The sequence below is a fragment of the Cyclopterus lumpus genome, chromosome 7, assembly GCF_009769545.1.
Source record: "Cyclopterus lumpus isolate fCycLum1 chromosome 7, fCycLum1.pri, whole genome shotgun sequence".
In the NCBI taxonomy this organism is placed as follows: Eukaryota; Metazoa; Chordata; class Actinopteri; order Perciformes; family Cyclopteridae; genus Cyclopterus; species Cyclopterus lumpus.
This window is the reverse complement of record NC_046972.1, coordinates 4,704,634-4,722,614: the sequence shown is the minus strand read 5'-3', so window position 1 is coordinate 4,722,614 and position 17,981 is coordinate 4,704,634. Positions and strand designations below refer to the sequence as shown.

The window sequence follows — 17,981 nt, the reverse complement described above, 5'->3', positions numbered from 1 at the left end:
TCACTGGTTTCCCCGCCTCTCTCTCTCAGTGTAAAGCAGTGTGAATGGTTTAAACATGGCGCTCGTGGTTCGCAGTTTAATAATCCCGACCTAAAGATGTGTAATTCAGTGATTTAATATCGACTTCTCTTGCAAAAAACATTGCACAACGTGTCAGTCGTGAACAGACCCCTGCACCGTTCAACGAGTACGTGGATGTTACGTCACTCAAAGGGCGCAATGAAATGATGGTTTCAGGTACCCTCGAAAATATTCGTATACGAACAACCGCGTGAATGACCCAGTAAAGTTTTTATTGTGAAACAGAAATATGTATTTTTGAAGCCGTGCAGCAATGACATGGAACACCGATAATGTAATAACCATATAATAAAATGCTTTTCCAATATGCATCCCCTTCACTTTATCTAAACTGAATATGACAGCTAAGATCAACATGTGCTCAAGAAACGCTATTGTTGCACGTGTTGTTGTGCATTGGTGAATGTGTACCACTAAAATCGTAGCGTGGTGGTCAGATGTCCGAGGAACACGTGAAGGCAACAACAGTTTAGCGCACAGAGTTGAGATATATTCGTGGCCATGGACGAAAATCCGAGAAGTGCGGACGCCAGTTTTGCTCCAGGTACCGCACAGAATGCGCTTATTATTTTACCCGGTGCGGCAGCAGAGTTAAGCTGTTCAATTGGCGACGTCAACAAAAAGTGACCAGTGAACCCGTTTGCTCGTGAAGCGGCCGAGGCGGCGCGGTCACCGTCAGACAGATGTTTTCTAGTCCGTGTCACTTGAAATTCACTCGTTCAAGTGACACGAACTTTTTATGAAGTCACAGCTATATTGTTCAAAAACAACATTTAACCTAAGTCACATATTGGCAGCCTCAGACTTTTGTTTCACCAGAGACACGATGATGAACACAAAGTCAGACCCCGTGTAACCCCGTTCCGTTACGCAGTGTTTCAACGAAACTAAAACTAAACTACGCTCAAAACACCGGGAGGGCGACATTGTCTCTATGTGACATTAGCATCGCGTGTCATTATCCCTCACGTCACTCATTTGGGGTCTTCTGGTGAATTCAGCGTGCAGGTGATCCACCAATCAGCGTTAAAAACACATCGACTGTGTACCCTCAAATGCAAATAGCATCTTTTTTTTCTCCTTCTACAATGTGAATACAACCGCTATCTTAAAGTTAATAATTAAACTTTGTCCATGTATCACCTTAGACCCAGGGGGGGCAGGAACGGCGACGCAAGACGCCCCACGTGACCCCATGATCTGCCGGCGGCTGAGCGAGCAGGGCCGCTTCGCCTTCGCTGCGCTGTGTGGGGTCTCCCTGGGCCACTTGTTCACCGGCCCGGAAAGCAGGTAGTGGAGCCGCGGAGGGTCATGTGATCGTGACGTTGTGTCAATGCTGTCATTGTAAATATATTAAATATATATAGATATAAATCTATATCTAACGATATCTATAATATAATCAATATGTATATATCTCAATCCGGTTACAACCTCCAAGAAATCATGTAGACTGATCTTTTATTTGTGTATTTACTTTTTCTGTCGCTTGTGGATATCCACGTTTATTAGTGACTTTAAAAAAAACTAAACTGTGAATAATAACGCTTTAACCGCGTGTGTTTCTCAGCGGGTTCAGGGAAGAGTATCTGCAGGGCTTGGTCTGCTGGCTGAACCTGGATGAGTCGGTGATGCCGGTGATGGTGGCTTTCCTGTCCGGCCTGGGCTTCGAGGGCTCCGACACCTTCCTCTCCATCCTGCAGGCCGAGCCCCTGCTGGCTGCGGGGTCCACCCCCATCATACAGGTGTTGGTCACTTAATTATTACTCTATGTGGCACAAGGCTTTTAGCTTTATTTCAAAATCATAACCAGCTGTCGCTTTGCGATTACAGGATTTGGTGTCGTTTTCCATCAAGGACGGTGAGAATCCTTCCTTGGAATTAATAACTACCTCAAGTTGGTGCAAATTCACATGAGCCATGTCACTCTATAACTTTAGTGCTCCGTCGTGTACTCAGGCCAATACGACGCCAGGTCGAGGGTGCTCATCCGTCATGTCAGCTGTCTGCTGCGAGTCTTCCCGCAGCAGCTGGAGGAGTTCGAGGAAACGCTGGGAGAGAGGCTGAGGGAGGTGGCAGAGGAGAGCGAGTAAGTCACTTGCATCCGAAATGATGGCAGGGAAGATAAGCTGTGTGGCAAGAACAAACAGCTTATTGTTTTACAAGATGTCATCTGAAAAGCACGAGACTTTAGTTGTGTGTTTATTTTCAATTTTAGAGCCCACGAATATTTCAACTCATACCGACGATCTGTCTTGACTCTGCTTTCCGTTAGAGAGGAGTCCTTTCGGCGGCTGAGGCGAGAGAGAGGGCGAAAGCTGCGGCGTTACCTCCTCATTGGACTGGCCACCGTCGGCGGGGGAGCCGTGATCGGTGATTATCCCGGCCTCGAGCGCTTTTGAAAGTGTGAAGACTTTCAGAGTAATGCACAAAGACCGCAGCTCCTTTTTCTTTTCTCCCACTGTACACTCCTTCCGTTTGCCAGGCGTGACAGGTGGGCTGGCAGCCCCCTTGGTGGCAGCAGGGGCCGGTGCCGTGCTGGGGGCCGGAGGGGCCGCTGCTCTGGGCTCCGCCACCGGCATTGCAATCATGGCCTCCCTGTTCGGGGCAGCGGGAGCGGGACTGACTGGTGAGAGGAGGCCATCGCCAAAATGTCCAGGGAAAGCGTTCTAAAAAAACGCTCCCCGTGCTGTTCCCATATTTTCTCACCTTTTTGTTTTTTTCCTTTTCTCCAGGCTACAAGATGAACAAGTGCGTCGGGGCGATAGAGGAATTTGAGTTCCTGCCGCTGAGATCCGGGAAGCAGCTCCACCTGACCATCGCGGTGACGGGGTGGCTCTGCAGCGGCAAATACAGTAAGTGTGCACTGATTTGGGGAGGTCGATACGGAGGAATCCTTTATTATAGTGTATGTAAATTCACATGGCATTAATTCACGTATATATGGCATGTTCTAGGAGTGTCTGTTTTTGATATTTTGCATTCAGACTCCATTGCACAGCTGAATTTAACCCACTGGACATGTTCAATGTGTGCAAATCATTCTGTCCACCACAGCTGTCTTTACCGTGAAAGTTCAGCCTTTTTAATGGTAACTTCTGCAGTTTTATACCCCCGTTTTCGTGTCTAAGTGAAGGATAGGGACAACATATTTTAGTTTGGAGGGACAGCGCTGCAATGACCTGCGAGGCCAATGAAGCAACGCTTCAGTAATATTCAGTCCACTCAACGTGCTCGTCTTTTGGCTCGGATTGTGTCTGACAGCATTATGGAAAAAACCTTTCGCTTTATCCGGTCTGTTTTGTTATTGTGTCCAAGTCACGTTGTGAAATCTGAATATCGGGTGACAACACGGTGCAGTGGAGGGGGGGGTGTGGGGGGGGGGGGGGGGGGGGGGCTCCCAGAGGAGTTCAGCCAGTCTCCGGCCTTGCAGCTGCTGGTTCTGGACCAAGTTCAGAAATAGAAGTTCATATCAGTCAGTTAGACACACACACAAATAACAGGAAAATAGGATCCAGGGGGTGGGGAAAAGTATAGAAGATACAATCCCTTTATTCCAATAATGTCTCTCCATTAAATGGTGTTAAAGTGGTGAGGTGACAGCCCCCAAAAAAACAACCTAAAAGGGATGAATATGAAAGAGAGTCGAGTGTAGAGGTGCCCACCGGAGATTATGCAAACAAAACACTTTTTCTTACTTTTGCATAAAACCAAACAGCGCTCTACCCCCTCAACCCCTCCACATACAATGTTTTTTAAAAACAAAAAAACAACAACAACACTTCACTCACAAGTGCCGCTTAGTCGTTTCCTTCCATAAAAAACACAAACCCCAACAACCGCTGTCTCCAAGGTTCGTTCCAGGCCCCGTGGGGCAGCCTGGGAGAGTGCGGCGAGCAGTTCTGCCTGGTGTGGGAGTCGCGCTTCCTCAGGGACCTGGGCTCGGCGATGGCCTCCCTGCTGGACGGGCTGGTCAGCATGGTGGCCCAGGAGGCGCTCAAGTACACGGTGCTCTCAGGTGCTGTTCTGAACTTCCTCACTCCAGCCTGTTCTGTGTTTGTAGTAGCGACCCTTCGCTTGTGGCCCGGCGTTGATGTCTTTGTCCACCCTGTCGCACACTGTTCGCAGGCATCGTGGCGGCCCTGACGTGGCCCGCGTCGCTGCTGGCGGCGGCCAGCGTCATCGACAACCCCTGGAGCGTTTGCCTGAACCGCTCGGCGGAAGTGGGGAAACACCTGGCGCAGGTTTTGAGAAGCAGACAGCAGGTATGGCGTGACCTCTTGACCTCTGTTAAGGCACCGAAGGCAAAACAATCTTCTTTTTTTAAGATAATGTCTCGTTTGCATATTCAAACTTGAAACTTCAGAAAACTTGTAATGCAAAGAGATATTTTGTTAATGTACATATTGGGGACATTTCACGGGATATCTATTGGTGCATTTCTTTTTTTACCCTAATCACCTGCAGTGTCTTAAAATAGTTATCTTTAAAAGCCGTTTTCTGTAAATTTGTTTTTCTTTTACTTCAGTAGCACTTACTGTATATCCACAAAACAGTTACATTCCTCTCTATATTCTAACGTTGTTTACAGTAGGAAGGCGTTCATATATCCTTCATAGTCTGGTTTATAAAACATTTAATTCCTAAAAACATGGCGGAAATTTAGATTATTTTTCTTTTATGGCTGTTGACAGCATTTTTTCTGACTAAATATAAGAAATCTAAAATTCCCTCAGTAAAGACACTTGACTTAAATATGTCAATAAAATATAAAAATGACTCCAAACTTTATCCAATGTTCAGATTTCTGTACTGGAAATGTAAATTAGCCATAATTTTGTATATTTAAACATAGAATTTCGGAAGACTTATGATGCAAAACACAATTGTCTTAATCTAAGTGATCACTTTGACATCTGTTAGTACATTTTTTGCGTGTACCACAGTATTGCGTCAGGGCTTTGTTCTACACGTTTTGTGAAAACATGCTTTCAACTATCAACTGCATCGACTTGAACCGCAAACGTTTCTGTTCGACGTCCTTTTCCGTCTCCGAGAACATCAGAAGAAAACGTTGTCTCTCTCCATGTGTTTGAAGGGGAAGCGGCCCGTCAGCCTCATAGGATTCAGTCTCGGGGCCCGAGTGATCTACTACTGCCTGCAGGAGCTCGCCAATGAAGGTACCAAGACCGTCTGTAGTTCTATTGCTGGCTGTCCGCGGACTTTATGAGGATTCTCAACTTTTTAAAAGCCACACGCATCTTCCCTGCTCAGTCTCTGGTGAAGCAGAGTGGAATGGTTTTCAAAGCGGTTATGTCTTGTGTAATACCCTCACTGACCCTAACGCTGTTTCTCATCTTGCATCATCTTTTTTTCTATTATCTTTTTCTTACATAGTTCTGACAAACCGATTGAGTCCCGTGTTGTTGTGATTCCTCAGGTAGTGAAGGAGTAGTCGAGGATGTAGTCCTCTTGGGGGCCCCCGTGGACGGCTCTGAGAAGGCCTGGGCGAGAATGACCAAGGTAGTGGCTGGAAAAATAGTGAACGGCTACTGCAGGTAATGTCACCGAGCTCTGTCCTGAAATGCCTGCTATATTTGAAGGATTTGTGATTCAACTAATTCATGAGTCAATGACTCTCGACCTCTCCACCCATCAGAGGGGACTGGCTCCTGGGGTTCTTGTACCGGAGTTCAGCTGCGCAACTGTCGGTCGCCGGGCTGCAGCCAATCAACATCCAGGACCGGCGGATCATCAATGTAGATCTCTCCTCCGTGGTGAGTCGGAGCTCGTGTCTAAACCAGGCCCCCTCTGAAGACCCCCTTAATGTATAGTTCTCCAGCTACACAAGAGCTGGAGCTCATTCAACACCTCAAGGTTGTTTAACCTCTCGAGAAGAAAAGAACACATGCAGCAGTCGCCCCAGAGTGACACTTTTCAAGCATGATACAAATTGGTCCTTGACTAATTGATGCATAATTATTAAATACACCATTTTATTGAAAAGAGACAGTGGTATTGCTTAAATAAAATGTAAAACATTGTGGGGGAAAATAAGGCCCCTGCTGGTCTGCTTCAGTGTGCCGCAATGCCTTTCTGCCGCCCTGCGAATGGACACAATGATTTCCACATCTCACACCTGGTTCAGCAAAACTATTATTATTCAAACTATAGGTCAAGCATTTGAGAGTTTTGAAGGAGAACATAAAAAAAAAAAAGAGAGTCGAAAAGAAACGAGACATGTAAGAAGCACCATACGCTGTGTGTAACTGGCCATGTAATGTTTTGGGAATAAAACATATTGGAAAACATTTACAAGGCAACGTGTGTCCTTCAACCCATGCATTCTACCTCCCAGGTGAAAGGCCACTTGGACTACATGCGCCAGATGGACACCATCTTGGTGGCAGTGGGAGTCCCCACCAAGGAAGTCCCAGGAGCCTCCTTTGTGGTCCCGACGACGGTGGACGAGGCCCCCGGCGAGCAGCGAGCGGCCGAGATGCAGCGGCGAGCCGAGGAGGCTGAGACTCGCGCGGGAGAGGCGACGCAGGCGGAGGAGGCCGTTGACGGCTGGGACATCCCTGATATTTCGGACTTGCTGGACTCCTTCAGTGACGCGGAGTCGGACAGGGACGCTTCGCCGCGTATTTCCGAGGAGAAGAAGGCAAGTGACGGTGGCGAGCCTGATGATGAACGCGCATCGTGGAGCTGGGATGATGATACACGCTGGACTGCAGAGAGCACACACAAACAAAGGCGGCCAAACTTGTAAAGAGCATGTCACTGGGACCGGCTGCTTCGTCTCAGCTCGGCTTCTCAAGTTGTCTTTGTTTTGTTTTTCCAGCATTGGAGAACAAATCCGCTCCGTTGTCGACACACACACACACACACACACACACACGGCAGCCTCCAGTAAAAATCCCCCTGAATGGACTGCTTTTAGACTGACGTATTAATTTAATTTAAATTTAAAAAATGAAGTACTTTTTTGTGAATAGTGTCTTTTTTTTTACGTCACTTAGCGATCAGATACCTGTACACATTACTTGCGTTTCGCAGGCGTTACAGGATGCTGCGAAACAGGTGACATCGTCCTTCTCATTTTCATCCGCTGGCCTGGTTGCTATGGATATTATCACAGCAATTTAATTTCCATACGTAATTCTGAATGTGTCTTCCTCAAGGCCTTTTTTCTCTCAATCTTGATTCCACCCATGCCAATGTTGTGCTGCTTCCCACATAGTTTAAAGGGTTTTCATTACATTGTATACTGGCACTGATAACAGTTATTCTTATTGTGGTAATGCACCTTCATGATTGGAGACAAACAAGGGTGGAGCTTCCTGAATTTGTTTCCCACAGACAGCTCTTCTTCAATCCCTTCCCCACCACAAAACAACCCGGGACGAGAACATATGAAGCGTTTTCCATGACGTCGCTATATTCAATCCAGGGTGTCGACCTGATTGGGCAGAAGCAGAGGCTGCTCGGCGTCCAGCAGGTTGACCGCGTCAGTGGCGGTGGCCGGGGGGTGCGCGGGGTCGGAGGCCAACGGGGAGGGGGTGCTGCTGGCGGCGTTCGGCTCTCCGGAGTTGCGGAGGGAGAGCGAGAGGGCCGGCGAGGGTCTCCGGGGCGACGGCGAGGAGCAGCAGGGCAAGAGCCTCCCGAGCGCCCGCTTGAAGTCCCTCATGAACAGCGGGTAGATGATGGGGTTCATCGTGCTGTTGCAGTAGCCCAGCCAGGTGATGGCGTCGAAGAGCGCGAGGGGGACGCACTCGCACACCGCCTGGATGGAGACCAACGGAGAGCAACGCCGAAGCGTCAGGGGAATTTATGGTTCAAAATGGGAAAATTATTCAAATGAGTTGAAATGCATTCATGACACGTGTTAGACCTTAAAGAGTCACACCTTTTAATTATAATAGAATGTATAGCGAGAAGGAAATGGATAGAGTAAATGTATTTATGTATTGTCCATTGATGTAACTATTTAGCCTTTTAAATGTATATAGTATATAAAATATATAGTATTTATGTTCTTCCATCCCAAAAAAAATGTGTTCTTAGCAAATTTTGCATTTTAATAGACTACCGTTTTCTAATTAATTGCACAACTGAATTATTCAAAATCTATAGTGCATATATATATATATATATATATATATATATATATATATATATATATATATATACATTTATTTTGAGCTAATAGTGATTTACTCTCTGTACCCTCTAGGAAATTGTATTCATTTATTGTTTATTCAAAACATAGATAAATAACTTCCAAAATATGGAGATAAAGACATAGATACAAAATATATTATGTAACATCTAATGTAATCTTTATTTATTTCCCATTCCTTCAACATGTATTTATTTACTTTCCCTATGCATAATGGGGCCCCTGTGAATTCGGAATAGCTGAGCCTGAAATCAACAGAAAAAAGAAGAAGCCCGGTCTTCTCTCTGGCCACTCGCTCTTTTTTTCCACACATCCAACATCCAGTTTTCCCCCGAGCAGAACGTAAAAAGACATTTTTAAAAACCCCGATCTTGAACATAATAACCACTATCGGTTTAGAGGAGGACAGTGAAGGAGGAGACAGCTGTTGGAGGAGAGCTTCCAATACTATCAAGATGAGACAGGGAGGCGGTGGGAATAAGGGGTGGGGGGGGGGGTGGGGGGGATTTCACACACCAGATTGAGTGTGAAAAGGAAGGAGAGCGCACACAGTCAAGTCTCTGTGTTCTATGTTATGCAGGGGAGAAGCGAGAGGGCACAGATGGGAAATCAAAATGACTGGATCATTGAAAGCTTGAAAAAAAAAAAAACATGACAAGTGTCATTACCAATTTAGATTAAGCTGTTTTTCGACATTCATTTAGTCTCGCCGAGGTTTTTTTTGCCATTGCCACCAATGTTTGTCCGCTGACTAATCAGTCCAATCAAATCCAAAAAAATCAACAACTAGGGGAAAAAAAGAAAGAAACGATGGTGTTTATAAATGGTGCTGTGGTGCGTTGTGAGTTGTGAGTCAGCCGCACAAAGCTGAAATGCCAATCTATTTACTCGTTGGATAATTTGGCGAGGCTGGCCGATACAAAGATAGACTGGTATCCAAGTGTTTCTTCTCTTTTTTTTCCTTTTCTTATTTCTTTTGCATTTATTTCACACTGTTTTGGGGCCCAGCCACAAATATACATTTGTGAGAAAACTGAAGAAAAAAAACACAACAAACACGGGGTGACTCAGATGTATGGAAGAGGGCTGAGAGCTATAGCAGGGGGAAAAAGCAACCACAAACATTAAAAAACTCGCCTATAAGTGAAGGCAACCTGGAAAGATTGAAGCATCCCAGATTGGTTCGACGCATCATAATATGTCGCGCTGCTTGTGTGCTCATCGTTTTGATTTGGCTACATTTCTGTGTCATGCCTGTGGTAGCGTCAGTGTCTGGTCCCGCCATACTGACCTGGGCCATGTTTGTGATGAAAAAGGGCAGCCAAGCGCTGAAGAAGAGACCCAAGAGGACTCCCAGGGTCAGGCTGGCCTTCAGGGCCCTCCGACCCTGCCTGTGAGCCAGACGACGCTCACTGTTCACTGACGGCTGTGGACAGTGGAGAACAAAAGAAACGGTTAATGGTAGAATGCCTACATTAGTGTTATGGAAAAGCTTCCCTGTACCCATTTTATGGTCTCTTTGACTAATTACCTTAATTTAATTGATTAAGTTAGCTTGAAGCTGGCCCAATTGTTGTTATCAAGTTAATAAATTAAATTAGGGAAATTGTCAGTAATTGGGGTAAATATGCTTGTTTAGTTTTTCCTTTGCTGTGACTTAGATGTGATAACACTAAGTACGCTAAATACAAAGCTAGACCGGCAAGCTAGCAGACAGTTAGCTTAGCTTAGCACAAAGACTGGAGGAACAGCTGGCCCCGAGCAAACCAGCTTCCTCGAAAGCTGAAACTGATGTTGCATCTTGTTTGTTTAAACTTCAAAACAACGTAAGTCTACAAAACACGTTTGGTTTTACCCGGGGAGTAATGGACGAGAACAATTTCGTTAATGCCAGTGCCGAGCTTGCTATTTCCACCGGCCTCCAGTCTTTATGCTAAGCTAAGCTAGACTGTAGCTCCATGGCTAATTTTAAACTTCATCAGCCAAACACAGCTGAAACCCACTTCGTTCAATTAAAACCACAAGTGGAGAGTAGAACAAGCTTATAAAGAATATTTTTGATGAACAAAAGAATGAGATGATGTTAAAGCTACATAATGGAGAGAGAGAGAGAAAAGAATCTGAAAACTAAATATTAATGGTGTTCACCAGGACCTTTGAGAAAATATTTAGAACTGGCTGATCTGTGTGTGTGTGTGTGTGTGTGTGTGTGTGTGAGTGTGTCTGTGTGAGTGTGTGTGTGTGTGTGTGTGTGTGTGTGTGTGTGCGTGAGTGTGTCTGTGTGAGTGTGTTTGTGTGTGGGTTTTACTGCAGGAAAATGTGACAGACTTTGACGTTGTGATCCTAACAGACGGGGGCAGCACACATCGGACACACTGTCTGTACTTTCATCTCCAAGATTTTGGGGCAGGTTTTTCACCCCTTCTCTTTCATTGCATCTCTCTCCTCTTCGTTCATAAATGAAGAGGAGAGCTGTCCGTCAAATACTGGCTGCAGTGCTGTTGTGGATTGTATCTCTTCTGATTCTTTTTACAGCCTGATAATGATGATAATAGCCTCAGTGGATAGGCTGTAAACCATAACTCTGTTGAACACAAAGTAGTTTGCGTACTTTCAGATATACTTCCAAAATAGGTCCACTCCAAGGTACTTTTATAATTAAAGGTACTTTTTATAATCAGGACAGTCTGGAATGTAGGTCTCGGAGAGGTGTAAAAAAAGAAGAATGCAAAATCGTAAAAAATGACCACCCCAAGATTTATAGTAGCTGCACTTTGATGATATTGAACGTTGGAGTGGATTTCAACAGCATAATTGGCATTTCAGGGGAACAGCACAAGGCTTGCGCATGAACAGCGTTGTGTAAAAACCTTCAAAATGTCAAAGAAAGGACACGGTTGAGAACTCTCGAAGTAGATGGACTGCAATTGGGTTATTATCTTTCCACTCACAGAATCAACCTTTTCAACTCCTACTCTCATTACGGTCTGCTCCACTTAAAGGCCAGTCTATTATTTTTTTTATGTTTGGCTTTTGCTTAGAAATTGCTGTTACTCACCAGTCTTGGTCAGAACTCAACTCAAGTACACATCTCCCCTCCCTGGTTTTGCTTTACTGCTTGGTCTCTTTTGCTCACCGGTACATTCTGCGACGCGGGAGGTTCCTGGTGACTGCAGTCGTCTCTGTCCTGGTGGGCTTGCCCCGCCGCGACCCCTGGCGAAGGAGGCCTGGAAGGCTCGCCGAGAGAGGGGTGCGGGTGTGGCGGGTGGCTCAGTGCCGCGACCCTCTTCGCCTGCCTCCGCGCCGCCAGGAGGATCCGGCAGTAAGTGAAGCAAATGGCACTGGAGGGCAGAAAGAACGTGAGCACGGACGCCACCAGGGCGAAGGGCAGGGTGACCCGCAGGCGACACTGGAAGGAGAGACCCCCTGATGGCGACAGTTGAAAGTAGGAATCTGGGTACAGCGTGTCGGAGTAAGAGCTGACGTTGCCACCGAAGACCCCCGGGGCCGACGTGTGTCCGCTCCCGTGGCCCAGGCTGTGCCACTTCATCTCGATGGGCAGGAAGGAGGCCAACGCAGCCAACCCCCACGCCGCTCCCACCAGGAGCAACGCCCGGGGCGGGGTCATCCTCTGCTTGTAGCGCAGAGGCGAGATGATGAAGACGTAGCGGTCCAGGCTGATCACGCACAGGTTGAGGATGGACGCGCTGCAGCACATGACGTCGAAGCAAAGCCAAATGGGGCAAAAGGCCGGCCACAGCACCCAGGCCCCGCACAGGACGTTGAGCATGGCCGGCGGCATGACCACCACTGCCACCATCAGGTCAGACAGGAACAGGGACACCAGGAAGCAGTTTGAGGTGCAACGCAACGAGCGATGGGCGAACACCACGGCGATGAGCAGCATGTTGCCGCAGACCGTCATGAGGATGATGGCGGTCAGCATGAAGGCCAGCAACCACGGGCCGCTGCCGGTGATGTTCCAAGCGCCGGCTGCGGGAGAGCTGATGTTGTAGCTTCCCACGGAGCCGGATGAGTGAGAGTCGGCCATGGCGCTGGTTGGCGACGATCAACGAAAAAACCAGCTCGGGAGGTCTCCTCTTCAGGCGCCACTAGATGTCACACACACACACCTGAGCCTGAGTTCTCCTTTTGTAGCCAAAGCTCTCACTTTAGGGACATTGTTGAGTAAAAAGAAGCCACTGAGGCGTAGAGAAGCCACCCAACCATGTTCCTGTCAAGGCGAAACAAGACTCTTCTCCATGGGTAAATATCTCCATCTTCCTTCTGGCAGGAATGCATCCAGGCACCCTGGGCTCACTTCCACAGCCACCGGCACAGTGATCAAAATCCCCAACACAGTTTCACTCATCTCTCCACGCCGGTCAGCATGTCCCCCCCCACCTCACTCACAGCTCGGAGCCAGAATGAGCCGCTCGACGGCTGACAGAGGCTTTCCGAAGAGCAGCATGTCACAGCGATGACAGTCGGTGGAGGAGGGCACACGGAGAGAGAAGCCCGGCCAAGGCATTTAAGGAACTACTGAAGACGGAGAGAGCAAGGACCGATTCTCAGAATCACACCTCTCCTCTCAGAGATGGAATCGCGCGGCTTCCGCAAGTCCTTTGCGGAGCCAAGTCTTTTTCATTCCAGGGAAACGGCAAAAAGGGGAGCAGAAACAGACACACAAGTGTGAAGCAGTCTTTTGCAAGCGGGGGCTCCGCTCACAAGTGCTCTACAGGTATCATGATCCTTGCAGCGCTGCCTTTACATGCCCCCCACCCACCCACCCTCTCCGCTCCAGTTAATCCCTGTGTCGGCCACTCCAGCGCGCCTCCCAGCAAGAGCGCACAGCTTCTGAGAAGGAGCGTGTCAAAGCATTGAGCTGTTAATGCATAACCATGCCACATATCACGGCCAAGATATGCTAATTTCTTCAGCATGGGAATTGGTGTGGGTGGTCTCTTTCCATGTTTGGTCACGGTGCTTTCACTGAGGTACTATTATGGCATTATTATTAATTAGGTGTGACTGTTTTCTGCAATGTGTTTTGTTTGTGTATACAATTTATAGACACTTTGAGATCTATTAAAGGGGCCATCGATCATGTTTTTTTTTTTTGTTTTTTTTAGAGTAGTAGTAGGAAGATCCTTTATCAATAAAAATAAGTCACCCCCTCGGACTTGTTCATGTTTTAGTGATTTACAAGATACAATTGAAGGCATGATGTATGATCTGGCCACATGCTCCGAACCAAAATATTGGGCCGCATGTCACCTGTACTACAAGAAAATATATTTACAGTCGTCAAATTATTAAAGAAAAAAAGAATACATTCGGGAGATGCTAGCGCAACAGATGTGAGTTGCTAACGCTACAGCTAACTGCTAACTGAAGCTGGCGCACGCTCCCCTCCCGGCGAAGTCGTCGTCTGATGGATTTAAAGGAGACGTGTTTAGTTCATTTCCAGGTTCACGTTAGTATTTTGTGTTTCCATTGGCACATGTGTTAATAATTTAATTATTATTATTCATTGTATTGTTCTCATGCTGCCTCTAACCCATACATGTGTTCACCCTCATGTCTGTAACGCTTTAGCGCCATTCAAAAGAATTGCGTTGCTAGGCAACAGCTTGGGTCCATGTTTACTTCCCGTTCTTCCCGGTGTCATTCGCTGCAACCGGGGAACCTATAAAAGAAGGAAGGGCCATTGTGACTGCGGTCTAATGTTTATTTATTGAAGGTAATGTAGCGGGCATAGCAAGTCCCACTAAAACCCGTCATACCTGTGGTGTTTCACCTTCAGCTGAAAAGTGCATCCACAGAATAAATTTAAAAAACACATTGAGACCGTACAATGGCGGCAGCCTCAGTGATTCCCATTCATACTTTTCACATGGCCTATATTATTAGAAAGTGCACAGTTAAGTCACGATAGCTGTGATGTCAATGCAGATTCCTGTCTGTGTCTTTCACATCTTCGGAAGGATCACTTATTACCTCATTTTTTTTTATCTCCAATTGAATTCCGAATGGCTAACGTTAGTCAAAGTGCTAGAAGCTAACTCATCAACGGACAACGTCACGGGTACAGGTGAAAGAGGTCCAGATTTATAGAGGCATGACGTCATCAAATGTGGCGCCAGCTCCTGATCGCTGCCGATAGCGCTCCTGTGTTAATAATATATATGGTGAATTATTCATCATTAACAGTTTGATTTGTGGGTAAGCTGTAATCTCATTACAATATATATCTTGAATGTTTTAAATAAAAATTCTGAAATCATGGCACCTTTAAACATTTCTACTCTACGTGGCATGCAATTGTTTCTTGTATTTCACTTTAAATCTCGTCGAACATCCTGAAGGATCTCCATGCAACTGGCTGCACAAGTGCTACGAGGCTTTTGGTGCTTCGTCTGCTCGTGCAATCAATTCTTTCACATTTTTTAGTTGCACTTAATTTATGAAATGTCCTCATTTTTTTATTATGTCAAAATGTCTAACTGCTTCCACTGTGACTCATTGTTCAGTGAAACATTAAAACATTAAAACACAAATGATGTCCATTAAAACCCACAGACACACGAGGAGCAAGTCCACCAAGTACAGTAGATTTGGATTAAAGGTCATGAAGTATTTTTCTGTGACTCATACATCGGCCAGACAAAATTCAAATTCCCTGCTCTAACAAGTCACTTCACCTTGTTCCTGCATTATTATACTCAATCCAGATGATGATTCACTTCCCAACAGGAGCGCTTGAATACAAAAGAAACATAAAACAATAAAATAATTCATGCACACTCACGCATTTCAACAGCCTTGTCAAATACTAAGCGTGATGTGCAAAGCGCGCGTTTTTTGGTGCCCCCTCAGGACTGACTAATCTCCTCCATCACTCTGTCATCCGCCACTTCAGATCAGCTGCTGCCAACCCTCTGACCCCGGCTCAGCCACACCGAGCCCACCACCTTCTGGGACGGAGTTTGCTCTGCTCTGACACCATTTTAGAAAATCTATTCCACTCAAATTCAGAAATAAACTGAAGACCCGCCTTTTCAAAGCTGCGTTATCACAAGAGTAACATCTTTCTGTTATCATGCTTTATGTGACTTTTTTCTCCTTTTTCTTTTCTGCGCTCAGTATGATTTGAAGTGGTTTTCATCCATTACAAAGCATGTTTAGGGACTTCATTTTGTTGTCGATGTTGTTTATTTTTATTGTTGATTATTTTATTAAATATACAGACTCTCCCGATCGGGCACATACAATCTTACAGAGTCATACTGGGATGGATGGTTCAACAGGGATCTCTTCGCTGTAGAACAGTGCAAATGGCGACTCTCCTACGGGCAAAACAAAAAGGTCTAAACAAAAATAAAAATAATAATAAAAAATACGACAGTCCCTCGATGGCTTGCAGCTACTGCTCCTGTGGAAGAAAAACACAAAAAAACAAAGACAAGAAGGTTTTTTATTCTGTTACTAGGGATTTGCGTGTGTAGGAAGCAAGAGTGTTTTTATTTTATTGCACCCACAAACCTTTTCGTTTCTGTGCAGCAGATACGAGGACCTCAGGTCGCTCTGACAGTTGCCGTACGCCATGCCAAGTCCCGCTGCCGAGCAGAAGGAAATCGGCCAAGTGTGCCCTACAAATAGGTACAAACAGGTACTTTTAAAATATATTATTAAATATCTTCTCAAGCACGTCACAGCTTTATTAAAACATAGCAGAGATGACGTGTGAAATTATTTTCACACTCCTGTTGTGACACTTAACTTTAACTTGTACTTAACTTTAATATTCACATGCTTCCTTTTAGTGTGTGATGGTTCTGAGGGTGGATGTTGTTGATGCTCGTCGAACAATAAAAGCACCACATACTCTCAAAGATGAACTCCCATTGAGTAATGTGCTCAGTTAGATGAGGCTGTTGCTTTAACAATATCAGAGATCCTCTGAGCTAAATTAAAAGGCCCGAGATGGGCTACTGCAACGATCCATTGAAACTACTTACGTTTGAAGAACAGAACAGACAACACGATTCCCAACCCCAGCCCGGTGCCTAAAAACCGAAGGGAAATTGAAAACTGAAAAACCTTTACGTCATGACATGGATGACAATGCAACTTTAATTACCTGTAAAATGTATGCTGGGTGATTATGCTGTCTTATACCGTTTTGCATTGTATATATATATATCTTTTTTTTTTGTTCATGATGCTATAACACGAGCACTGTTGCCACATGCTAAACTACTTTCTGATACACAGTATGTGCTTTCTCGCCTCTCAGCTTTCCATGGATCGTGGCTGTCTGGAGCCGGTCCTGCCTCCTGGGCCCTGCCTCCTGCCTCCTTGGCCCTGCCTCCTGGGCCCTGCCTCCTGCCATGGCCCTGCTGATGCCCCTTGTCTCTATCTCCTTCTGTTTACATGGATCGTGGTTATCTGGATTGTGGTCCATGCCTACTACTCATTATATGAATAATTTCTGTCATATTCATTGTATGTGCTGTAACTCTGTTACGTTGTTCATTCTGTACACATGACATCTATTGCTTCTGTCCATCCGGGGAGAGAGATCCTCCTCTGTTGCTCTCCCGAAGGCATCTTCAATTCTTTTCCCCGTGAAAGTTTTCTTTCAGTTTTTTGGGGGAGTTTTTTCTGATCCTATGTGAGGTCCCGGTGTACAGATCGTAAAGCCCTCTGAGGCAACTTTGTAATTCTGGGCGATACAAAATAAACACCAAACTCTAGATGATATAACCCTCTGAAACTAGTCAGTAAGGCGGGTTTCAGAGGCCGTTTTATTTTTTAAAACGTAGTCTTCTCACACACACAGACGCACACACACACACAGACACACACACGCACCAAACTCCACATAAACATCTGCCTGAAGACGTGTTAGCATTATTATACGACCCACTGGTCTATAATGTCAATCATTTATCAAGCTATATTTCATAAACTCAACTTTACGCTCTGCTTCCTGTCGCAATGTTTTAATATACAACGTTAGCTACGTTCGTTGTGGAAAACTGTAGAGTTGTGAGCCGGGGCAATGGAAAGTTGACATGGTATTAAAATAAGTATGCCGAATTCAAGAGTGCGCACTGTTGTCTCGTTAACCGTCTTACTTCATTTATCGATAAGCAAGAAAGCATAACATTATAATTTTCTCAAGGGCACTTTATTTCGAAAAGGGAGGTCTAAGAGAAACGCAATTATTTAGGTTATGAGTAGCGTGAAGGCAACTACAGAATTAACAGTCATTGTATTAATCAAAAATATTAAGTCAGAAATATCTGGCTGGTCATTCGGTTGTCCTTTACGAGCCCTGTATTGCTAGCTAGCTAGTTAGCTTCTGGCCCAGTAACCTTAAAGAACATCTGTGGACTACAGTAAAAGAGCTCCTGTGTATTTTGTTCGTATTCTGGGACACCTGTAACAATGTCGTTACACCCGGCACACTACCGATATATTTACCGACTTTAATGGCCCCGTCTGCCAAGCACCGGTCCCACTTTTTCCCCAGCTCCTTTTCTGACATGCTGAACGTTAGCTTCTCTGACAAACTGGAAATGTCAAACGCAGCTCTGGGTGGGTGCTGCCTTCGAGTACTGTCGGAAATGTAGGATTCTTAAGATTTTAAACTCAGGGGAACGTGACAAAGTGCAGTGGGTTTAGACTACCAGAGGTAAAGACAGTGCGA

The 17,981-nt window shown here is 45.7% G+C and overlaps 3 protein-coding genes across 3 annotated transcripts; 1 reads left to right on the top strand and 2 right to left on the bottom strand.

Annotated features, from left to right (window-relative positions):
- Positions 1-512: 512 nt before the first annotated feature.
- Positions 513-8,234, top strand: tmco4 (transmembrane and coiled-coil domains 4). Its single transcript, XM_034538159.1, has 14 exons — positions 513-625; positions 1,230-1,371; positions 1,652-1,826; positions 1,915-1,942; positions 2,041-2,170; positions 2,357-2,454; positions 2,567-2,710; positions 2,817-2,936; positions 3,935-4,099; positions 4,210-4,346; positions 5,180-5,261; positions 5,522-5,639; positions 5,741-5,858; positions 6,440-8,234. Exons 1-14 carry the CDS (start codon positions 583-585, stop codon positions 6,851-6,853), a joined length of 1,914 nt encoding a protein of 637 aa, XP_034394050.1. The 5' UTR covers positions 513-582; the 3' UTR covers positions 6,854-8,234.
- htr6 (5-hydroxytryptamine (serotonin) receptor 6) lies at positions 7,526-12,314 on the bottom strand. The gene is made up of 3 exons (XM_034538160.1): positions 11,400-12,314; positions 9,555-9,689; positions 7,526-7,867 (listed from the first exon to the last, which is right to left on the bottom strand). The coding sequence occupies exons 1-3, from the start codon at positions 12,312-12,314 to the stop codon at positions 7,526-7,528; spliced, it is 1,392 nt and encodes a 463-aa protein (XP_034394051.1).
- Positions 12,315-15,459: 3,145 nt separating this feature from the next.
- Positions 15,460-17,932, bottom strand: micos10 (mitochondrial contact site and cristae organizing system subunit 10). The gene is made up of 4 exons (XM_034537167.1): positions 17,756-17,932; positions 16,285-16,332; positions 15,809-15,915; positions 15,460-15,698 (listed from the first exon to the last, which is right to left on the bottom strand). The coding sequence occupies exons 1-4, from the start codon at positions 17,817-17,819 to the stop codon at positions 15,690-15,692; spliced, it is 228 nt and encodes a 75-aa protein (XP_034393058.1). The 5' UTR covers positions 17,820-17,932; the 3' UTR covers positions 15,460-15,689.
- Between the last annotated feature and the right edge of the window lie 49 nt (positions 17,933-17,981).